This window comes from Crinia signifera, chromosome 19 (genome assembly GCF_055691185.1).
Source record: "Crinia signifera chromosome 19, ASM5569118v1, whole genome shotgun sequence".
Taxonomy (NCBI): domain Eukaryota; kingdom Metazoa; phylum Chordata; class Amphibia; order Anura; family Myobatrachidae; genus Crinia; species Crinia signifera.
The window spans coordinates 66494068-66515406 of NC_139226.1; the positions used below are offsets into that span (position 1 = coordinate 66494068).

The 21339-nt window shown below is 47.4% G+C and overlaps 1 protein-coding gene and 1 long non-coding RNA gene across 2 annotated transcripts; both read right to left on the reverse strand.

Moving 5' to 3' along the window:
• Window positions 1-393: 393 nt before the first annotated feature.
• On the reverse strand, window positions 394-2645 carry LOC146041866 (uncharacterized). The gene is made up of 2 exons (XR_014463635.1): window positions 1477-2645; window positions 394-558 (listed from the first exon to the last, which is right to left on the reverse strand). It is a non-coding gene; the product is annotated as an uncharacterized LOC146041866 (long non-coding RNA).
• A 5148-nt stretch (window positions 2646-7793) lies between these two features.
• LOC146042632 (uncharacterized) lies at window positions 7794-13652 on the reverse strand. Its single transcript, XM_083162716.1, has 3 exons — window positions 13533-13652; window positions 8880-9074; window positions 7794-7958 (listed from the first exon to the last, which is right to left on the reverse strand). Exons 1-3 carry the CDS (start codon window positions 13540-13542, stop codon window positions 7849-7851), a joined length of 315 nt encoding a protein of 104 aa, XP_083018842.1. The 5' UTR covers window positions 13543-13652; the 3' UTR covers window positions 7794-7848.
• Between the last annotated feature and the right edge of the window lie 7687 nt (window positions 13653-21339).

Here is a 21339-nt window from a genome sequence, read left to right on the forward strand (position 1 = left end):
CACTTATGCAATTAGGCAACCTCATTCAAAAGGGATTGTTTTTAATGGTCATCTATTATTTATCTAATTGATAATTAAACACTTTAATACCACTTTAGATTAACCCTTACATCATGCTAAGTTCACAACATTCTTTCTTGCCCCTTTACGCCCATGTGTTATGTATGCATATTACATCATCAATTATTCTTCACCTGCAAACACACACATACACATCAACACACTATGTACATCTTTACATTACCCTTCACTTTCAACCACTTTAATGCACTAAAGCCATCTATATATACTGTATATCCCATTTGCACCTTACATAAATAAACACCACTATTTATACTTATATACTTATATTTATACTTATACTGTAAAATTATACAATAACACACAGACCACTTCTAACTTTTATGACAAAAATTTATTAACATCTAACATAAATTAAATTAACTTTTCAGACCAGGAGGTCGCACACATTCTGGACCTCTTCAGCCATGTGCAGAAGGTGCTGGCGCAGCCTGAGGAGGGCCCCTCTCAACCCCTCGCCTTCTTGCCTCTGGTCATCTGTGGGCATGTTAAAGGGGGATCAACATTAATTATGCTATCCAGGTCGACCTTGTACAGTCAATCCTAAGTACCTACAGCATGAGAATTCATACATACAAACAATTACATACAGTAGGCAATACTGTTTGTAATGGAAAAAAAAAGATGGGCCCACACACACACACACAGTGGCTTACACTACAGAATATGTGAGTGATAAAATTGCCAATGTATGTATCAAAATCATAACAACACTTGAGCCTCACTCACACTTCTCCTGCCTTAACACTCACCAATCTACTAGAAAGCTACATCCAATAGAACATGCCACATTTTGCCATACATATATACCTGCATGTCACTGCTTAATAGCTAAACTGCATGATAGATAGATACATAGATGGATACATAGATACATAGATGGATGGATGGATGGATGGATGGATATATAGATAGATAGATACCACATTTAAAGGCTAGCCTAGTCCCTCTACCCCTTACTTCCTGAATCATTGTCACATTGCCAGATAGGTGAAAGTGCAGCAATAATCTGCTTCCATACACCAAACAATTTCTAAAGGCAATCCATCCTACAAAATAGCTTTGCAAAATACATGGCAACAACACGGGCCAACTGGCTAGAGGGGGGCCCAGGGGAACTGCCCACTTGTGACTCCATTATAAATCACGGCTGACCATACTCCATTGATGTTTTATTTGTGCTTGTATAGAAAGGCCCTACATAAATAAACACTCATCACCTACGTGAGCCTCCAGATTCCACGTTTTCAGCTTGGGCCTATAACCCCTAAGTGTGTCTGTTGTAACCCACTTTTGTTTATTAATTAATAATAGAGTAAAACAGACTAGATTCAGCAGTGGTACCTAACAAATAGTAGTACCACCAATTATTAATGATACCTTATGTTTACCTACCACTTCCTTCAACCTCCACCACCTCACACGCCTCCTCCTCGTCCACGACCTCCTCGGCCAGCTCCTCCTGGGCCACGACCTCCTCGGCCACCTCCTCCTGGCCCATCACCTCCGAGGCCACCTCCTCCTGGCCCATCACCTCCGAGGCCACCTCCTCCTGGCCCTGCTCACGGGCCTGTCTTGCACGGTCACGTGCTGTAAGAAAATTCAAAATGCATTGAATGTGTTAAATAAGGCACATGATTTGTTCATTCATCATGCAGCAAAAACAATGACATATTAGACCCACATTACAGCATGTCAAACATGAAGTACCACACATATAGTGTATGCCATGTTTAACTCGTGATCAGCCATGTTACCTTATTGGCTAAAAAAAGGTCATGGAAGCATTAATGTACAATTGGCCATTTAATGTGTAAACACTCACATCGTGCAATGCTGGCCCTTATTTGCTGGAGCAATTCGGGCTGGCGCCGCCTCAGATCAGACCATCGCCGCTCCAGCTGTGCGATGGTCCTGCGCACCTGGGTGCGCGCGAATATGTGCCTGCAGGCCGCGGCATAGGCATGGCGCTTCTGCTGGTTGGTTATGAAAGGCCCGCATGCCCCAGCCTGGTCTCCATAACGGAGACCAGTGCCCTCAGCTCCGAAGCAGAGAATGGGGCTGCTCTCCCATAGGCCGCCATCTTAGCAATGGCACAATTCAAGCAATCATGTCCTGTAATTAGTTGTCCAGAGTGATATTTGGGATTTACTTTATTGTTCATTTTGTCATTAACAGCGTGTATGCGCCACAACAGACGGCTAAACCATTGCATCGCAAAACAACACTTGCTGTAGCTTTGCATAGTTGAGCAGACCATGCAATTACTTAGTATCTCCAAAACAGACAGGGTCAACGAAGTTTGCAACCCATTATATATAATCTATTACATTCACCAAACATGGGTGAAAACAACAGGTGAAATAGTGTGCATCACTAGCCAGTTACACCTAACTCTACAAGGTACTAAACTAGACAGCTTTATTATAGTGAAAGCTATACACCAGAAACATAGCAAATAGTGCAAGCCCTTTTCCCAATATTAGGCCATGGAGCCATGTGAACACTTACCTTCTACCGGCCCACACTAGAGATGTGGAATTCAATGTACCTAGCATCAAGCCAGTATTTGGAGACCTTTCAATGGATGCAAGCACTGATTACTATTGCCTGAGTGGTGGACTGGATTTACATATGGAATGGGTTAGTGTCATTAGTAGTACATACCAAACAAGTGCACAGTACAAATGTACATTCACATATACATTTCATGTCTGGCCACAGTGTGAGGTGTTTATTGGTGTTCAAATCTGCCATTAACTACTAAATCAGACTTAGCAAGTATGCCTGTTTTTTTTGTTTTTTTTCGCTGGTATGGGCGTGGCCTATGCGCCGCACGGTCTACGCTGCCGTACGGAACGCAGGGTGTCGCTGATGTACGCCAATTACAGAAATAGTATATAAAGGTGTGCTAGAAAACCTAAATGTTGTTGCAAACATGGCTGGATCTCAATCTGAAGGAGACCAGGAGTGCCAGGAACTTTTTCAACGCCTGGACTCCAGCACCTCCTATGTGCCCCTCACTACAGACCAGCCAGTGGGAGAAGAGCAGGCTGCTGGGCCATCCACATCAGCCCAATCTGCAGCTGGCCAAAACAGCAAGAGATTCTGAGCGCTATGGGTTAATGTGTGTGTGCTGTGTGCAAATGGCTGCCCTCTAGGAGGGGGTTGCCGCCCCCAAAAAACAAGAGTTTATAAAGAAAAAAAGAGATACCAGTAGGCGCCTCTTGCACACAAGTATAAAATTTATTGAATAAACATATCATGCGAACATTATTGTACTGTACAAATTAATAAACACAGGATATACACAAGAAATATATATAATAAATATATGAAATACGGTACTAATGAACCAAATTCATACCAATACAATTGAATTAAGATGCAAAAGATAATAAAAATAAAGAAAAAGAAAAATAAATAAATAAAAAAAAAAAAAATATAAATAAAAACAAAAAAATATAAATAAAATTGAAAAAGGGAAAAAAAAAAAAAAAAAAAAAAAAGGGGGGGGGGAAAAAAAGGAAGGAAAAAGTGCGCAAATAAATATAAAATTATTATTATTAAAAATGCATGTGCAAAATTAGCAACTGTTTAAAGTGCAGTATATAGTTACCAGGTCCTGGTTAATTGGTTTCTTTTTCATATGCGCATATGAACCAGGAGATGATGTCCCAATTGGGAGATAAGTCACCAGCACTTCGTGGGAGTAAAGGAAAGACTGTGGAATAACCCAACAGGGTATTTGTAATCCGCAAGGGTAATTTTCCAAAGGGTTTTGAGATACCAGCAGGATTGATGATATAACGCTGAAGTCGACACTTGTGTCGATGAAGTCGGCAGCTCGTAATCTTGTATAGAAAAATGGTTACTCTGCAGCAAAATTAGGTCTGAGATGGTGAACCATGCCCATTGCCCTGCGTTCTGTGTTAGTTGTTAGTAGGGCGGCTGTGCCGGCCAGACAGCCAAACACAAGCCGCTAAACGCTGACGCGGGCAAAGGCTGTTTAGGAAGTATTGGTCTCCCGCGCTCCACCAGAGACACGGGGCGGCTGTATATTTGCAGAGAGTTCAGTGTCTGCTGCCGTCTTCCGTTAGAAGCCTCTGCTGTGCCCGTACGTGATTGCCGGGGACCGAGGTCGGGTGAATATAATAAGACTCCGTAACTGAGTATTTACCTCCAGGTCCACTGGTGTGAATGGCAATCTGCAGCTGGCCCATCTTCTGCCTCAGCAGAATCATTGGGAACACAACAGGTGGCTTCCCAACAGAGTAGCCTGGCCAGCACTTCAAGTACAGCGACAGGTGGCCGTGGGCGTGGCCGAAATAGGCCAACGGAGGAACCAAGCAGCAGGAACATGGCATACGAACCGCAGGAGCTTGCCATACTGGTACCCCGCGCACGGGATTGGATCGAGTGTCCACAGGACAGGTTGACACACACAAGGAGATGGAAGATTTGGGAGGACATAACTGCGGAGATTAATGTGGTGGCTCCACAAGTTCGTGAGGCGGAGCACGTTAAGAAGAGGCAAGTTCATGTGTGTTACATTTGACCAGTACAAGACCAGTAATGTTTAAAATAGATGTTAGATGGAGTTGGTAAATGGCCGGTCACGTTGCTTGGAGCCACAGACATGATTGCAATGTCATTTAATCGATAGTTATTGTAGGGTGAGTGTGAATGTATCTTCTAAGGGTTGTTTGTATATTTTAATAGAATGTAAGTTGTGTGTAATGAAGCACATGTTGTAATCTGTTGCAGATTGCAATGGTTGCTACAGCAAACATCAGGAGTGACATGTAGTAATATGTAAACTGTGATTGCAGGTGGTACGACTTCAAAACCAACCTCAAGAAGAAATTGACCAAACGGTGGGAACACAGCCACACCTCTGGGGCTGGCCCCATGCCAGGCCGGCTGAAGCTCACCCCCCTGGAGGAGATGGCAGAGTGCTGCATTGCAGTAGAGGAGGTCCGGGGGGTGAGCAACATGGATAGCGAGGCCCCAGCGGAAGTCTTTGCTGCTTTTGTTGAAGGTAATTATTTGCCATGGCATAAGTAGTTGGTACTAATTTGCTTGGAATGTGTTGTAATTGTAATTTTCTCTTTCACCAGCATCCCCACCGCTTGGTCAAGAATCTCTTGAGGAGGTGGCGGAGTCTGTGCCACCTGCCACCAGTGGCAGGCATGTGCAACAGCAGCAGCCACCGGCCGACCCGGAATACGACAGGTGGGTGCAGGTGCTTGGGCAGATTCACCAGCAGGGAGACTTGGCATCAGAGCGGATGCGTAGGACCGAGGAGGTCATGCAGGGTTTGGTCAGCACCCAGCAGACAATAGCTGGGAGCCTGCAGGCTATGGCTGAGGCCCAGCAGGCCATGGCTGCAAGCCTGCAGGTGCTGGCAGATCAAGCCCTGCGCCAAAATGACCTCCTCCTCCACCATAATGAGCTTATGGTGGAGGTAGTTTCCAGCAATAGGGCCCTATTGTCATCCGTTTCTGGTGCATTCCCACCAGCAGCACTCCCTTCTGGCAGAGGGGGAACACCATCCCCCCCCCTCACCAGCATCTGCTCCACCTGGGCCACCATCAGAACGTGGCCGTGGCCGAAGAGCTGCTGCACGTGGCAAGGAGCCTACCAGGGCCAAACGTGCCCGCAAATGAACTTGTGTCCGCATTAATCTCCACCCTTATGTCTTCCCAAATCTTTCATTGAGCTGTGTGTGTCAGCTTCCTGTGTCCAATCCCGTGCAGAGGGTACCCACATTTGCCCTCGGTTCAAATGTCTTGTTTGGTTCCCCTGTTGGCCTTTTTCGGCTACCATTACTGTCTGCTGTACTTGAAGTGTTGGTGCTATACTTTTGTTGTGAAGCCACCTGATGTGTTCCTAATGATTCTGCTGTGGCTATGTATGTCATAAATATTACTGTGAAGTTGGGTGTTGGGAAACAATATGCAGAGTTTTGCTGGTGCAGTGATTGACTGAACAGGGGACATGTGCTGATGTAATGTGACAAGGGGTAATTTGCAAGGGGATGCCAAGCATTTTTCTGGGCGCACCCATTTTTGTCGGCACGCCTAGGAAATGCTGGGCAGCCCCATACGCCAGACACCTGTTTGACCAGGTCGGATGTTACTTTGCCCAGGGCCAACCCCAGCAGGCCTGACCAGCACAGGCCATCATTGCAGAGCCTGCCCGGCCATAGATCGTGGAGGAGCCACTGCCACCAGCACAGAACGCCGCACAGCACAACTACCACAGACTAAGTGCTTGAAACCCCTGGCATCGAGAATAAAACCCCTTGCATAATCCCATAGCAACGAGTATGAAACCCGTAGCAACAAGCATGTAGGTAAGCAGCACTTATGTGGCATAATATGAAATGGGCATTATAGTGTGTGGCATAATGTGTAACGGGCATTATGGTGTTAGGTATAACATGTAATGGGCATTATGGTGTGTGGTTTACTATGTAATGGTTGTGTGACATGTAATAGACATTACGGGTGTAAATGAACAGAAGATGTGGGTGCTCCCTCCAGTGGCGCCTTTAAGGAATAAAAGAGGTACAACCCTAATATTAAAGGGACGATCCTCTTCTCTGTATCTTGTTCACTTTTGCAAACAGAAGGTATATATGAACAATACCGCACGTTCCTACACAAGAGGTGGCATCTCCTCTTCTCCGATAAGTGATTAAGAATATGTGGGTGGCCTTAGTTCACAGGCAAACAGAAATTCTCCAATAGGCTCCCAACAGAAATGGTTCAGATGTGTACCCAAAATATTAGAGAAAAAGTATATGGTGCAATATCGTTTTATTAAACACACACATACATAAAAAAAAATGGGACATAAAGTAGAAGAAAGGGCCAATTACCCAGATGGTGGAGAACCGAAATGAAACAGTTCTCATAAGCGCTCAAAAATGGAGGTGGTACCCAGGATAAAACCTCCAATTCCGGCACAGCAGGTAAAAGGTCCAAAGTCCACACTATGGCCCTTATTCTGATCGGTGCGTACTTTCCTGAATTCTTACGTAGTGTGCCGCACGCCACGCTGTGCAGACATCGTCCGTAGAAACGCCCACCGAGCCTCCGCATTCGGACTCACTCTTTAAGAAGAGGGCGTGTTTACGGACGACATACAAACCTTGCGTGTGCGGTGGACACGCACAGATTTGGCACGGTCTTACAGCGTAAGCACGGTCTTACCGCGTCAGAACGGACGGGAACCTGGCCGTACGCACCGATGCGGTGTATTTACGCACAATTCAACACTATTATCAGAACACCCAAATCTGTAAAATGACCCACTTATGCAATTAGGCAACCTCATTCAAAAGGGATTGTTTTTAATGGTCATCTATTATTTATCTAATTGATAATTAAACACTTTAATACCACTTTAGATTAACCCTTACATCATGCTAAGTTCACAACATTCTTTCTTGCCCCTTTACGCCCATGTGTTATGTATGCATATTACATCATCAATTATTCTTCACCTGCAAACACACACATACACATCAACACACTATGTACATCTTTACATTACCCTTCACTTTCAACCACTTTAATGCACTAAAGCCATCTATATATACTGTATATCCCATTTGCACCTTACATAAATAAACACCACTATTTATACTTATATACTTATATTTATACTTATACTGTAAAATTATACAATAACACACAGACCACTTCTAACTTTTATGACAAAAATTTATTAACATCTAACATAAATTAAATTAACTTTTCAGACCAGGAGGTCGCACACATTCTGGACCTCTTCAGCCATGTGCAGAAGGTGCTGGCGCAGCCTGAGGAGGGCCCCTCTCAACCCCTCGCCTTCTTGCCTCTGGTCATCTGTGGGCATGTTAAAGGGGGATCAACATTAATTATGCTATCCAGGTCGACCTTGTACAGTCAATCCTAAGTACCTACAGCATGAGAATTCATACATACAAACAATTACATACAGTAGGCAATACTGTTTGTAATGGAAAAAAAAAAGATGGGCCCACACACACACACAGTGGCTTACACTACAGAATATGTGAGTGATAAAATTGCCAATGTATGTATCAAAATCATAACAACACTTGAGCCTCACTCACACTTCTCCTGCCTTAACACTCACCAATCTACTAGAAAGCTACATCCAATAGAACATGCCACATTTTGCCATACATATATACCTGCATGTCACTGCTTAATAGCTAAACTGCATGATAGATAGATACATAGATGGATACATAGATACATAGATGGATGGATGGATGGATGGATGGATGGATATATAGATAGATAGATACCACATTTAAAGGCTAGCCTAGTCCCTCTACCCCTTACTTCCTGAATCATTGTCACATTGCCAGATAGGTGAAAGTGCAGCAATAATCTGCTTCCATACACCAAACAATTTCTAAAGGCAATCCATCCTACAAAATAGCTTTGCAAAATACATGGCAACAACACGGGCCAACTGGCTAGAGGGGGGCCCAGGGGAACTGCCCACTTGTGACTCCATTATAAATCACGGCTGACCATACTCCATTGATGTTTTATTTGTGCTTGTATAGAAAGGCCCTACATAAATAAACACTCATCACCTACGTGAGCCTCCAGATTCCACGTTTTCAGCTTGGGCCTATAACCCCTAAGTGTGTCTGTTGTAACCCACTTTTGTTTATTAATTAATAATAGAGTAAAACAGACTAGATTCAGCAGTGGTACCTAACAAATAGTAGTACCACCAATTATTAATGATACCTTATGTTTACCTACCACTTCCTTCAACCTCCACCACCTCACACGCCTCCTCCTCGTCCACGACCTCCTCGGCCAGCTCCTCCTGGGCCACGACCTCCTCGGCCACCTCCTCCTGGCCCATCACCTCCGAGGCCACCTCCTCCTGGCCCATCACCTCCGAGGCCACCTCCTCCTGGCCCTGCTCACGGGCCTGTCTTGCACGGTCACGTGCTGTAAGAAAATTCAAAATGCAGAGTGTTAAATAAGGCACATGATTTGTTCATTCATCATGCAGCAAAAACAATGACATATTAGACCCACATTACAGCATGTCAAACATGAAGTACCACACATATAGTGTATGCCATGTTTAACTCGTGATCAGCCATGTTACCTTATTGGCTAAAAAAAGGTCATGGAAGCATTAATGTACAATTGGCCATTTAATGTGTAAACACTCACATCGTGCAATGCTGGCCCTTATTTGCTGGAGCAATTCGGGCTGGCGCCGCCTCAGATCAGACCATCGCCGCTCCAGCTGTGCGATGGTCCTGCGCACCTGGGTGCGCGCGAATATGTGCCTGCAGGCCGCGGCATAGGCATGGCGCTTCTGCTGGTTGGTTATGAAAGGCCCGCATGCCCCAGCCTGGTCTCCATAACGGAGACCAGTGCCCTCAGCTCCGAAGCAGAGAATGGGGCTGCTCTCCCATAGGCCGCCATCTTAGCAATGGCACAATTCAAGCAATCATGTCCTGTAATTAGTTGTCCAGAGTGATATTTGGGATTTACTTTATTGTTCATTTTGTCATTAACAGCGTGTATGCGCCACAACAGACGGCTAAACCATTGCATCGCAAAACAACACTTGCTGTAGCTTTGCATAGTTGAGCAGACCATGCAATTACTTAGTATCTCCAAAACAGACAGGGTCAACGAAGTTTGCAACCCATTATATATAATCTATTACATTCACCAAACATGGGTGAAAACAACAGGTGAAATAGTGTGCATCACTAGCCAGTTACACCTAACTCTACAAGGTACTAAACTAGACAGCTTTATTATAGTGAAAGCTATACACCAGAAACATAGCAAATAGTGCAAGCCCTTTTCCCAATATTAGGCCATGGAGCCATGTGAACACTTACCTTCTACCGGCCCACACTAGAGATGTGGAATTCAATGTACCTAGCATCAAGCCAGTATTTGGAGACCTTTCACATGTGATTTGGATGCAAGCACTGATTACTATTGCCTGAGTGGTGGACTGGATTTACATATGGAATGGGTTAGTGTCATTAGTAGTACATACCAAACAAGTGCACAGTACAAATGTACATTCACATATACATTTCATGTCTGGCCACAGTGTGAGGTGTTTATTGGTGTTCAAATCTGCCATTAACTACTAAATCAGACTTAGCAAGTATGCCTGTTTTTTTTCGCTGGTATGGGCGTGGCCTATGCGCCGCACGGTCTACGCTGCCGTACGGAACGCAGGGTGTCGCTGATGTACGCCAATTACAGAAATAGTATATAAAGGTGTGCTAGAAAACCTAAATGTTGTTGCAAACATGGCTGGATCTCAATCTGAAGGAGACCAGGAGTGCCAGGAACTTTTTCAACGCCTGGACTCCAGCACCTCCTATGTGCCCCTCACCACAGACCAGCCAGTGGGAGAAGAGCAGGCTGCTGGGCCATCCACATCAGCCCAATCTGCAGCTGGCCCATCTTCTGCCTCAGCAGAATCATTGGGAACACAACAGGTGGCTTCCCAACAGAGTAGCCTGGCCAGCACTTCAAGTACAGCGACAGGTGGCCGTGGGCGTGGCCGAAATAGGCCAACGGAGGAACCAAGCAGCAGGAACATGGCATACGAACCGCAGGAGCTTGCCATACTGGTACCCCGCGCACGGGATTGGATCGAGTGTCCACAGGACAGGTTGACACACACAAGGAGATGGAAGATTTGGGAGGACATAACTGCGGAGATTAATGTGGTGGCTCCACAAGTTCGTGAGGCGGAGCACGTTAAGAAGAGGCAAGTTCATGTGTGTTACATTTGACCAGTACAAGACCAGTAATGTTTAAAATAGATGTTAGATGGAGTTGGTAAATGGCCGGTCACGTTGCTTGGAGCCACAGACATGATTGCAATGTCATTTAATCGATAGTTATTGTAGGGTGAGTGTGAATGTATCTTCTAAGGGTTGTTTGTATATTTTAATAGAATGTAAGTTGTGTGTAATGAAGCACATGTTGTAATCTGTTGCAGATTGCAATGGTTGCTACAGCAAACATCAGGAGTGACATGTAGTAATATGTAAACTGTGATTGCAGGTGGTACGACTTCAAAACCAACCTCAAGAAGAAATTGACCAAACGGTGGGAACACAGCCACACCTCTGGGGCTGGCCCCATGCCAGGCCGGCTGAAGCTCACCCCCCTGGAGGAGATGGCAGAGTGCTGCATTGCAGTAGAGGAGGTCCGGGGGGTGAGCAACATGGATAGCGAGGCCCCAGCGGAAGTCTTTGCTGCTTTTGTTGAAGGTAATTATTTGCCATGGCATAAGTAGTTGGTACTAATTTGCTTGGAATGTGTTGTAATTGTAATTTTCTCTTTCACCAGCATCCCCACCGCTTGGTCAAGAATCTCTTGAGGAGGTGGCGGAGTCTGTGCCACCTGCCACCAGTGGCAGGCATGTGCAACAGCAGCAGCCACCGGCCGACCCGGAATACGACAGGTGGGTGCAGGTGCTTGGGCAGATTCACCAGCAGGGAGACTTGGCATCAGAGCGGATGCGTAGGACCGAGGAGGTCATGCAGGGTTTGGTCAGCACCCAGCAGACAATAGCTGGGAGCCTGCAGGCTATGGCTGAGGCCCAGCAGGCCATGGCTGCAAGCCTGCAGGTGCTGGCAGATCAAGCCCTGCGCCAAAATGACCTCCTCCTCCACCATAATGAGCTTATGGTGGAGGTAGTTTCCAGCAATAGGGCCCTATTGTCATCCGTTTCTGGTGCATTCCCACCAGCAGCACTCCCTTCTGGCAGAGGGGGAACACCATCCCCCCCCTCACCAGCATCTGCTCCACCTGGGCCACCATCAGAACGTGGCCGTGGCCGAAGAGCTGCTGCACGTGGCAAGGAGCCTACCAGGGCCAAACGTGCCCGCAAATGAACTTGTGTCCGCATTAATCTCCACCCTTATGTCTTCCCAAATCTTTCATTGAGCTGTGTGTGTCAGCTTCCTGTGTCCAATCCCGTGCAGAGGGTACCCACATTTGCCCTCGGTTCAAATGTCTTGTTTGGTTCCCCTGTTGGCCTTTTTCGGCTACCATTACTGTCTGCTGTACTTGAAGTGTTGGTGCTATACTTTTGTTGTGAAGCCACCTGATGTGTTCCTAATGATTCTGCTGTGGCTATGTATGTCATAAATATTTATTTATTTTACTTTATTTTTTAACATTCCTGCCATGGTACCTTTTAATTTGTTGCATGTGAGAAATAACATGCTTTCCATATTATTTTTGAATTTATTGTAATAAATGTATATATTTAACCCCAAATGTGTGGTTTAATTGTTACATGTAGAAGTGACATGTCTATTAGTGATAGTAAGTTCTGTCCATTGGTTGCAGTGTAAATGTGTGTCCAAAGTGCAGCATATATTTGTGTGTTTAGTAATGGTCCTTTTAAGCTGCAATGGTTCCGATTGAAGCACTGACAAGCGTGTAATTAATGAGTAATGAGTAAAGGAGTGGATTGTATTGTGTTCAGCTGAGGTGCGCCCGTAGTGATTAGGCGTTCCGATTGCCTAGCGCATGACCGAGTGGTGTCCGCAAAGCAATACTTGCTTATGAACACAGCATATTTCTAGCCTTTTGGTTCGCGTGCATTCGGTGTGCTGTCGAATGCACGCCTACCAGAATGAGTGCACTCCCTCGTGTCCGCCCATGTTTACGCCCAGTTTAGCCCACTTTGAAACTACGCCCCTGTGTATTTCCGAATGACGCCCATAATACGCCCATATTTCCCGTGTGATTGCGGTGCACATTTCTGTATGGTATTAGTGAGAACAAGTACGGAGACCATGCGTGGCACATGCACATAGCGTTGCCCACGCATACGCAGACGGCTAAAAAACGCCATCAGAAAGAGTGCGCGAATGTACGCACAGACCAGAATAAGGCCCTATGTCCCATCCAAGAGTGCCAACAGATCTCCAAACCAATTTTCGACCGTCCCTACGGTCTTTCTCAAGGAGAGTGCTCCTAGTTTCACTCCATATTGTATATATATACCCAAATAGGCCAATCCTAGATAATCCTCTAAGGGGCAGATTTATTAAGCTTGGAGAAGAGATAAACTGGAGATAAAGCGGAGAAAAGGTAAAAGGAGATAAAGCACAGCCAATCAGCTGGGTTTGAAAAAGACAGTTGGGAGATGATTGGCTGTGCTTTATCTCCTTTTACCTTTTCTCCACTTTTTCTCTTCTCCAAGCTTAATAAATCTGCCCCTAAGTGATTGACATATCCTATGTCCATTAGAAAAACATGCATAATTTACATAAATACGCCCACCAAACAAAGACCATTCCAAACGTGTGGTAGCGTTTAACATATTTCCCTCCCCACTCCCCACTGATAGGGAGCATTGTGTGGGAGCATTTACCATATTCCCCTCCCACTTACAGCGTCCCATCGGTGGTGTGAGGTGTGTGAAAGGAGCTCTCGCCCCGATCACCGGAAGTGGCGTCAGACGCCGCCGGACGCACTTCCGCCCATTCCTGCACTTGGCGATAGGTGCATCGTCTCTCCGTTCCCCGCCGGAAGTCCCTCCTTTGATCTGTGGCATTCTTGTAGACACAAGAAATGACTATACATCAGGGATAACACGCTGGGTCTCCGGGCGCCATCTTTGTTGAGGGAAAACGGATGGGCAAAACTTTCTATGTCCTTTCTCCTATTCATTTTTGGGGGATTTCTGTATCATCTGCCTCCATTAATGATGAGACGATTAATCCTCCCATTCAGCCACCTCCAAAAGATTGGGAATAAATAATACAATAAATAAGTATTATATAATAACATGTCAATATACATAAACGAGATCTATATCAATGGATTCATCATATTAAAAAAATATCATGTAAAATATTACAGGTAAATCATCCTACTAAAAATCACAATAAAAATATAATAAAAAATTATTATCATAAAAACCATTTAAACTTCAAAATCAAGATTCAAACCACCTGGAGCCAAAGTTTTAAAATTGTATATGCAGCGCATCTCTTCTCTGGCCAGGGTGCTTGCCACATTTCTATTTCATGTGGAGGATCCTTTTATCTTTAGGTACTTATGTAGTATCTGGGCTGCCGATTTTTTGATTGTATGCCTTAAGTTAAGGCATACAATCAGATGCGATGCGATGCGATATCGCATCGCATCGCATCGCATGCGACCATCGGATGCGATGACCCGATTTTTCCATAGGAATCAATGTTAAAATGGACTGAGTCCATTTTAACATGGAATTCAATGGGAAAAAGGGGTCCTTTTCATACCCCTACTATCCAAGTGGGCATGGAGTTGGATATAAACCTGTGGCGAGCGTAGCGAGCCACCGAGCCCGAAGCGTGGCGAGCGAAGCGAGCCCCGCGAGGGGCCGGTATTCTGTGTCCCCTCGCGGGGCTCGCTACGCTCGCCACGCTTCGGGCTCGGTGGCTCGCTACGCTCGCCACAGGTTTATATCCAACTCCATGCCCACTTGGATAGTAGGGGTATGAAAAGGACCCCTTTTTCCCATTGAATTCCATGTTAAAATGGACTCAGTCCATTTTAACATTGATTCCTATGGAAAAATCGGGTCATCGCATCGCATCGCATCGCATCGATGGTCGCATGCGATGCGATGCGATGTGCCCGATTCGACCCGATTTAGAAATCGGCAGCCCAGATACTACATAAGTACCTATCTTTATTGGGACCAGAATGGATAAGGAGACCGCCACATGTAGCGAAATAAGAAGTTAAAAGGATTTTTTTACATTGATCAACATACAGTGTTTTATAAAGAGAAGAAAAATTGTGATTTAAAGAATTTTAAAAGTGTAGGCAGATACGACTGTCAGTGTTGATGCTTGAATATAAATGGGGGTAGATTCCCCGCTAGAGTCCTTGCATACAATATTTAATCTGTACCAATAAAATACTTATTTACCGCTTATAATTATTTGTTTGTGCCTCATTTAGGCTTTCCTTGGTGTGGTGGGTCAAATGTTTAGGAGATTCGTTAACAGATTGTATTGGCACAATGCCTGGGAATTAGAGACAAGATGTTGATTTTACTATATGTCTGATAAACCTGAAATGACATGTGTGTTTACACATGCAGATAATACATATCATTAGGGGTAAATTCCCCACCAGGATTTCCTAGACACACTTGTAGAAATTGGGGGTAGATTCTCCGCAGATAAACTCCTAGATGCCGTACAGAGGGATACCCAGTATGTGTTTGCATATGTAGATGATATTTGTAATTGGGGATAAATGCCCCACACAGAAGCAGAGGCGTAGGGAGGGCGAAGCCGGCGGAGCACTAGCTCCGGGCACGGAGATATCAATTGGCGCCAGAGCTGTGCACCGCCAACTGTGCCGCCGGCTTCCCTGCCCTGCTTATTGGCTCCCTCCCCAGCTCCCAGAGGGGAGCTGTGGGCACCCGGCAGCAGCCGTTGTGGTGCGGACATCCACTGAGATCCCCAGCTGCCCAGCCGTCTGCAGAGTTTCCGGCCTCCTGCTGAGCATGCTCGGCTATCTATTATGCGCCCCAAGTACTCGCTATGTACTGGGCGTCCCTACTGCTCGGCTCCCCGCTCCCGGTAATTAGTGCAGTGTGCACAGCCAGAACCGGATTAAGTACGTACCCCCAGGCCCCCCACCACCTGCCACATATCGGATGTTCATCTCTGATCTGCACTGCAGCACCAGTGCAAGTTTTAACAGCTTTCATACTGATGGCCCTGTGCAGCTGTGTTGGGCTGCCGGGAAAGGAATTTATTTGAATGGCAGGCAGCGAGACCAAGGAAACCAGCCGCTGGCACCCCGGTGCATGCGACTCGCTGCTGCTGGAGCCAGGCACAGGAGGAAGGAGCTGAGACCTATGTGACCCACTGCTGCTTAAAGCAGGGCACAGGAGGCTGCCACTGCTGGAGCTGGGACCCATGTGATCCACCGCTGCATAAGCCGTGCACAGGAGGCCAGCCGCAGCAGAAGCCGACACTGGCAATATATGTACTCAGGGGTGGATTCCCCACAGATATCCCACAGACACAATCTATGAAAGTTTTAGGGGTATATTCCCCACAAGAGTGCCCTAGGCAGAGTCTCAGGAAATGCCAAATGTGTATGTAATGTTTTACATACGTAGACACAGAATCTGTGTAATTAGGGGTATATTCCCCATAGATACAGTCCGTAAAAATGAGGGGTAAATTCCCCACAGGAGTCTCCCAGACATCGTCTCCAGGAAGGCCCAGTATGCATTTACATGTGCAGGCAATACAAGTGATTAGGGGTACATTCCCCACTTAGGTTTGCGGTATTCAGTCTGAATATATATGCAGGTATTGTTTAATAAATTTAGGGGTAAATTCCCCACTAAGATTCATGCATATAAATATTCAGTCTACATCAGTCTAAAGCCTCAGTCGATTACCACTTTATGTGGATCAAGAGGTTTTTATTTCTTCATTATTATTGTAGGATATTTGTGGACAGAAAAAAATTGCAATGTTTGTATCCTAATATAAAACACAATTGTGGTAGAGATACAATGTGTCATACGACGCCAGGGTGCCAGGCCCGGCTCCGTCTACTCACCCGGTCGTGTCCTCCGGTCTTGGCGCCATGTTGGTGCAGGGCTGCGGGTGTCCGACGGGCAAGTAGGCGCAGGTGCGTCCAGGACGCCGGCGGGTTCGGCAGCGTCTCGCGCGCCGGCTCCCGGCGCTTGGCGTGCGGGTGCAGGGCTCCGGGTGTCCAACGGGCAGGTGGGCGCAAGTACGTCGGGACGCAGGCGGGTCCGGCGGGGTCACTCGTGCCGGCTCCCGGCGTTCGGCGGCGCCATCTTGGCCGGATCACATGACCGGCTGGGCCACCTCCTATTTGTGCTTTCTCCTAGGGAAGGGGCTGACCTTCGCACTGGGCAAGGTATAAAATCCAGCTGCTCCTTCAGTTCAGTGCTGGTACAACGTCTGTGGCAATAGCAGCCTCCAGTGTTCCTTCCATGGTACTGCGGTTCCTGCTCTCCTCAGATCCAGCTCTCCTGTTCCAGCTTCGCTTCCCTCCTCGCTCCTGAGTCCTCGTTTGTCAGCCATTCCGCCCTGGTCCTCTCATCCACCCAGCTCGCCAAGTCGGCCATTTCTGTTACAGTCCGTTTTTTCCCTGCAAGTTGTCAGTTTCTTCAGTTTGCCAAGTCGGCAGGTTTTTGTTTAGTTATTTCTTCGCCAAGTGGGCCATCTTCAGTTACAGTTATCATCCTGGTCAACCCGTCATCAGCATCCGTCAGTTCTTCCGGTTATCTGTCATCCAGTATCCAGTTTATTCTCCACATCTCTGGTTCCCCATCCTACCTGGTTCCTCCCTCAGCGGTCCTTTGGTCCGCCGTCCCGGATCCTGTGGGTGCTTCGGGTGAGGGGCCACGACCTGCTGTCCAGACGCATCGAAAACCAAATCCCCTTGCGGGGGTCCCTGGAGAAGACCGCTGGGCAGTTAGACTCCGCGCCCTCATCCGAAGTCTCAGCCAAACCCATCAGTCCGGCTATATGCGCAAGACCTATATACAGCCAGCCAAGTTTCAGGGTCGTATAGTCCAGTCTCCTCTGACGTCCGAACCTGAGGTGGGTTCTCCCAGTCCGCCCGTGGTGACAGTGACAGTTTGTACCAGCCACATGGACGCCACCTCGGGGCCTGGTATTGGGGCTGACTTGCTCCAACAGATCGCGGCTCGGATGGAGAGCCTTGAAGAGACCCAAAGACAACTGGCGCAGGGGTTACGGGATATCGCTCATCGCCAGGATCTCCTTCAGACCTCTCTTCCGAAGGCCACGATCTCTACTCAAGCTCCCGCAGAACCAGTTCGTTCACCACCTGTATATCCTTCTGCATCCGGCCAACTACATCTGCCTCCTCCAAGCAAGTTTGACGGTACTCCCAAGTTGTGTCGAGGGTTTCTGAACCAATGTGACGTACATTTTTCATCGTGTCCTTGCTCTCCGGTACCGCTCTGGATTGGGTGTCCCCGCTGTGGGAGAGAGACGATCCGCTTCTGTCCAACTATCGTGACTTCATCGCCCAGTTCCGCCGAATCTTTGATGAACCGGGTCGTTCTTCTTCTTCTGCCAAGGAGATTCTGCGGGTACGTCAGGGAAATCGCACCGTGGCGCAATATGTGGTCCAGTTCCAGACCCTGGCATCCGAAGTAAGTTGGAACAACGAAGCTCTCTTCTCTGCCTTCTGGAACGGGCTTTCCGAGCGCATTAAAGATGACCTGGCGACTCGAGATCTGCCCGACACCCTAGAGGAACTGATCTCTTTATGTAATAAAGTCGATCTTCGTTACCGGGAACGGCAGGCCGAGAAATCCAGAGGAGATCGCTCCCGTACTCTTCCGATTCCTCGTGCACCGTCGACGCCATCCTTGCCACCCGAAGAACCCATGCAGGTAAATCGGGCCCAGTTAACCCCGGAGGAGAGACAACGTCGGCGTCGTGAGAACCTTTGCCTTTACTGTGGTGAGGCCGGCCACCTGATTGCCCGGTGTTCCAAGCGTCCGTGAAACTCTCGGTCCTAATGGGTTCTGGAGAGGCCCGATTAGGACAGATTAAGATCTCTCCGACCAGTCCTGATTCCCTACTCCCTGTTCGCCTCCTGCTATCTCAAGATGTGGATGTCTTGGCGTTACTGGACTCCGGTGCCGCCGCGAACCTCATTTCTTTAGAGTTCGTTCAGCAACATCAGATCCTCTCGAGAGACCTAGAGATGCCAGTACGTCTGACGGCGGTGGATGGCAGTCCTATTCCGCATGGCCTAATTACCCGAGTGACTGTGCTATTGGAGCTCGGTGTAGGGGCTCTTCATCGTGAACATATCGAATTCCTGATTATTCCCCGAGCTTCCTTCTCGCTGGTACTGGGTCTTCCATGGTTACTTTTACATAGCCCCCATATCGAATGGACGACTATGCGAATTCTCTCTTGGGGTCCTCGTTGCCCCAGCTCCTGTCTGTCCAAAGTAGTACCTGTGTGGAGCTCCGAATCCAAGCTATCCGTCCCTATCCCGTACCAGGCCTTCGAGGATGTCTTCTGCAAAAAGGCAGCGGACTCTCTGCCTCCCCATCGGAGTTGGGACTGTCCCATTGAGTTGGTTCCTGATTTGAATCCTCCCCGGGGCCGCATATACCCACTTTCGCTGGCCGAGACTCAAGCCATGTCGGAATACATCTCAGAAAATTTGAAAAAGGGGTTCATTCGTCCTTCCTCCTCTCCAGCTGGGGCGGGTTTCTTCTTCGTGAAGAAAAAAGATGGTTCCCTCCGCCCCTGCATCGACTACCGGGGGCTCAACGAGATCACCGTCAAGAATCGCTACCCTCTCCCGCTCATTCCCGAGTTGTTCGATAGGATAAAGGGGGCCACAATTTTTTCCAAATTAGATCTTCGAGGCGCCTATAATCTCATCCGAATCCGGGCCGGAGACGAGTGGAAAACGGCATTCAACGCCAGGGACGGCCACTATGAATATCTAGTTATGCCTTTTGGCCTCTGCAACGCTCCGGCGGTTTTCCAGGACTTTGTTAATGAAATTTTTCGTGTTTTGCTCTATAATTCAGTGGTCGTCTACCTTGACGATATCCTGATCTTTTATCGTGACCTGAACTCCCACCGCAACCAAGTCAGAGAGGTTCTACGACGATTTCGGCAGAATCAATTATATTGTAAATTGGAGAAATGCCTCTTTGAGAAAACCGCAGTTCCCTTTCTCGGGTACATAGTCTCAGGCCAGGGATTGCAAATGGATCCCGAGAAGGTGTCCGCCATCTTGAATTGGTCTCAACCCACGACGCTTCGTGCCATCCAGCGGTTCCTGGGGTTCGCGAACTACTATCGCAAATTCATTTAGGGGTTTTCCACAATTGTAGCTCCCATCACAGCCCTCACCCGAAAGGAAGCCACTCCTTCCCGATGGTCACCTGACGCCATTGAAGCATTTCTCACCCTTAAACGTGCCTTCACCTCCACCCCAGTACTCCGGCAACCAGACGTTACTAAACCCTTTACCCTCGAGGTGGATGCTTCTTCCGAGGCAGTCGGGGCAGTCCTCTCCCAATATGGCGAGGATGGGAAACTCCATCCGTGTAGTTTCTTTTCTAAGAAATTTTCTCCCGCAGAACGCAACTACCCCATTGGAGAACAGGAGCTTCTTGCCATTAAACTAGCTCTAGAGGAGTGGAGATACCTTCTGGAAGGCGCGAAACATCCTTTTACCGTATATACGGACCACAAGAACTTACTCTACCTTCAATCAGCCCAGTGTCTCAACCCTCGTCTTGCTCGCTGGTCCCTCTTCTTCACCCGGTTTCAATTCAAATAATCCTTCCGCCCGGGATCCAAGAATACCAAAGCCGATGCCCTATCTAGGTCCTTTTCTCCCTTGGAGGAAGATACCCCGATGTCCCCTGTTCTAGACTCCAGGGTCTTCCCCGCCACTCAGGTCGCTACTCCCCCAGCGGGAAAGACTTTTGTTCCCTCCGAGTTACGACAGAAGATAATGCAGTGGGCCCATCAATCCAGATTTGCCGGTCATACCGGTTCCCAGAAAACCCTGGAGTTTCTGCAGCGTTCATACTGGTGGCCATCCATCCAAAGGGACGTTTTGGCCTTTGTTTCTTCCTGTCCCACGTGTGCTCAGCACAAGACCCCTCGACAGAGACCTGTAGGGAAACTGCTTCCACTGTCTATTCCTTCCCGTCCTTGGTCCCACCTCGCGATGGACTTTATTACAGACCTGCCATCTTCCGGAGGATTCACCACCATCTGGGTCATTATTGATCGCTTCTCTAAAATGGCTCACTTTGTACCCCTCAAGGGACTACCTAGCGCCCCCTCTCTAGCCAACCTCTTTATCACCCATGTCTTCCGTCTCCACGGCCTTCCTGAGGAAATCATCTCCGACCGGGGGGTACAATTCGTAGCCAGGTTCTGGAGGGCGCTTTGTGCTGCGTTTCACATCCAGCTCAAGTTTTCCACGGCCTACCATCCCCAAACCAACGGGCAAACGGAACGAGTAAACCAGGACCTCGAAACTTTCCTCCGTTTATATCTTTCCTCTTCCCAGGATAATTGGGCTGAACTCTTACCCTGGGCCGAATTCGCTCACAACAATGCTTACCACAGTTCCAGTCAGGCCACTCCCTTTTCCATAGTCTATAACACACATCCTC

What these genes read in the sequence shown, in the direction of transcription:
- LOC146042632 (XM_083162716.1), bottom strand. An exon ending in GGTGGAGGTTGAAGGAAGTG is followed by an intron (nt 7,959 to 8,879) that starts GTAGGTAAACAT and finishes ACATGCCCACAG; the next exon opens with ATGACCAGAGGCAAGAAGGC.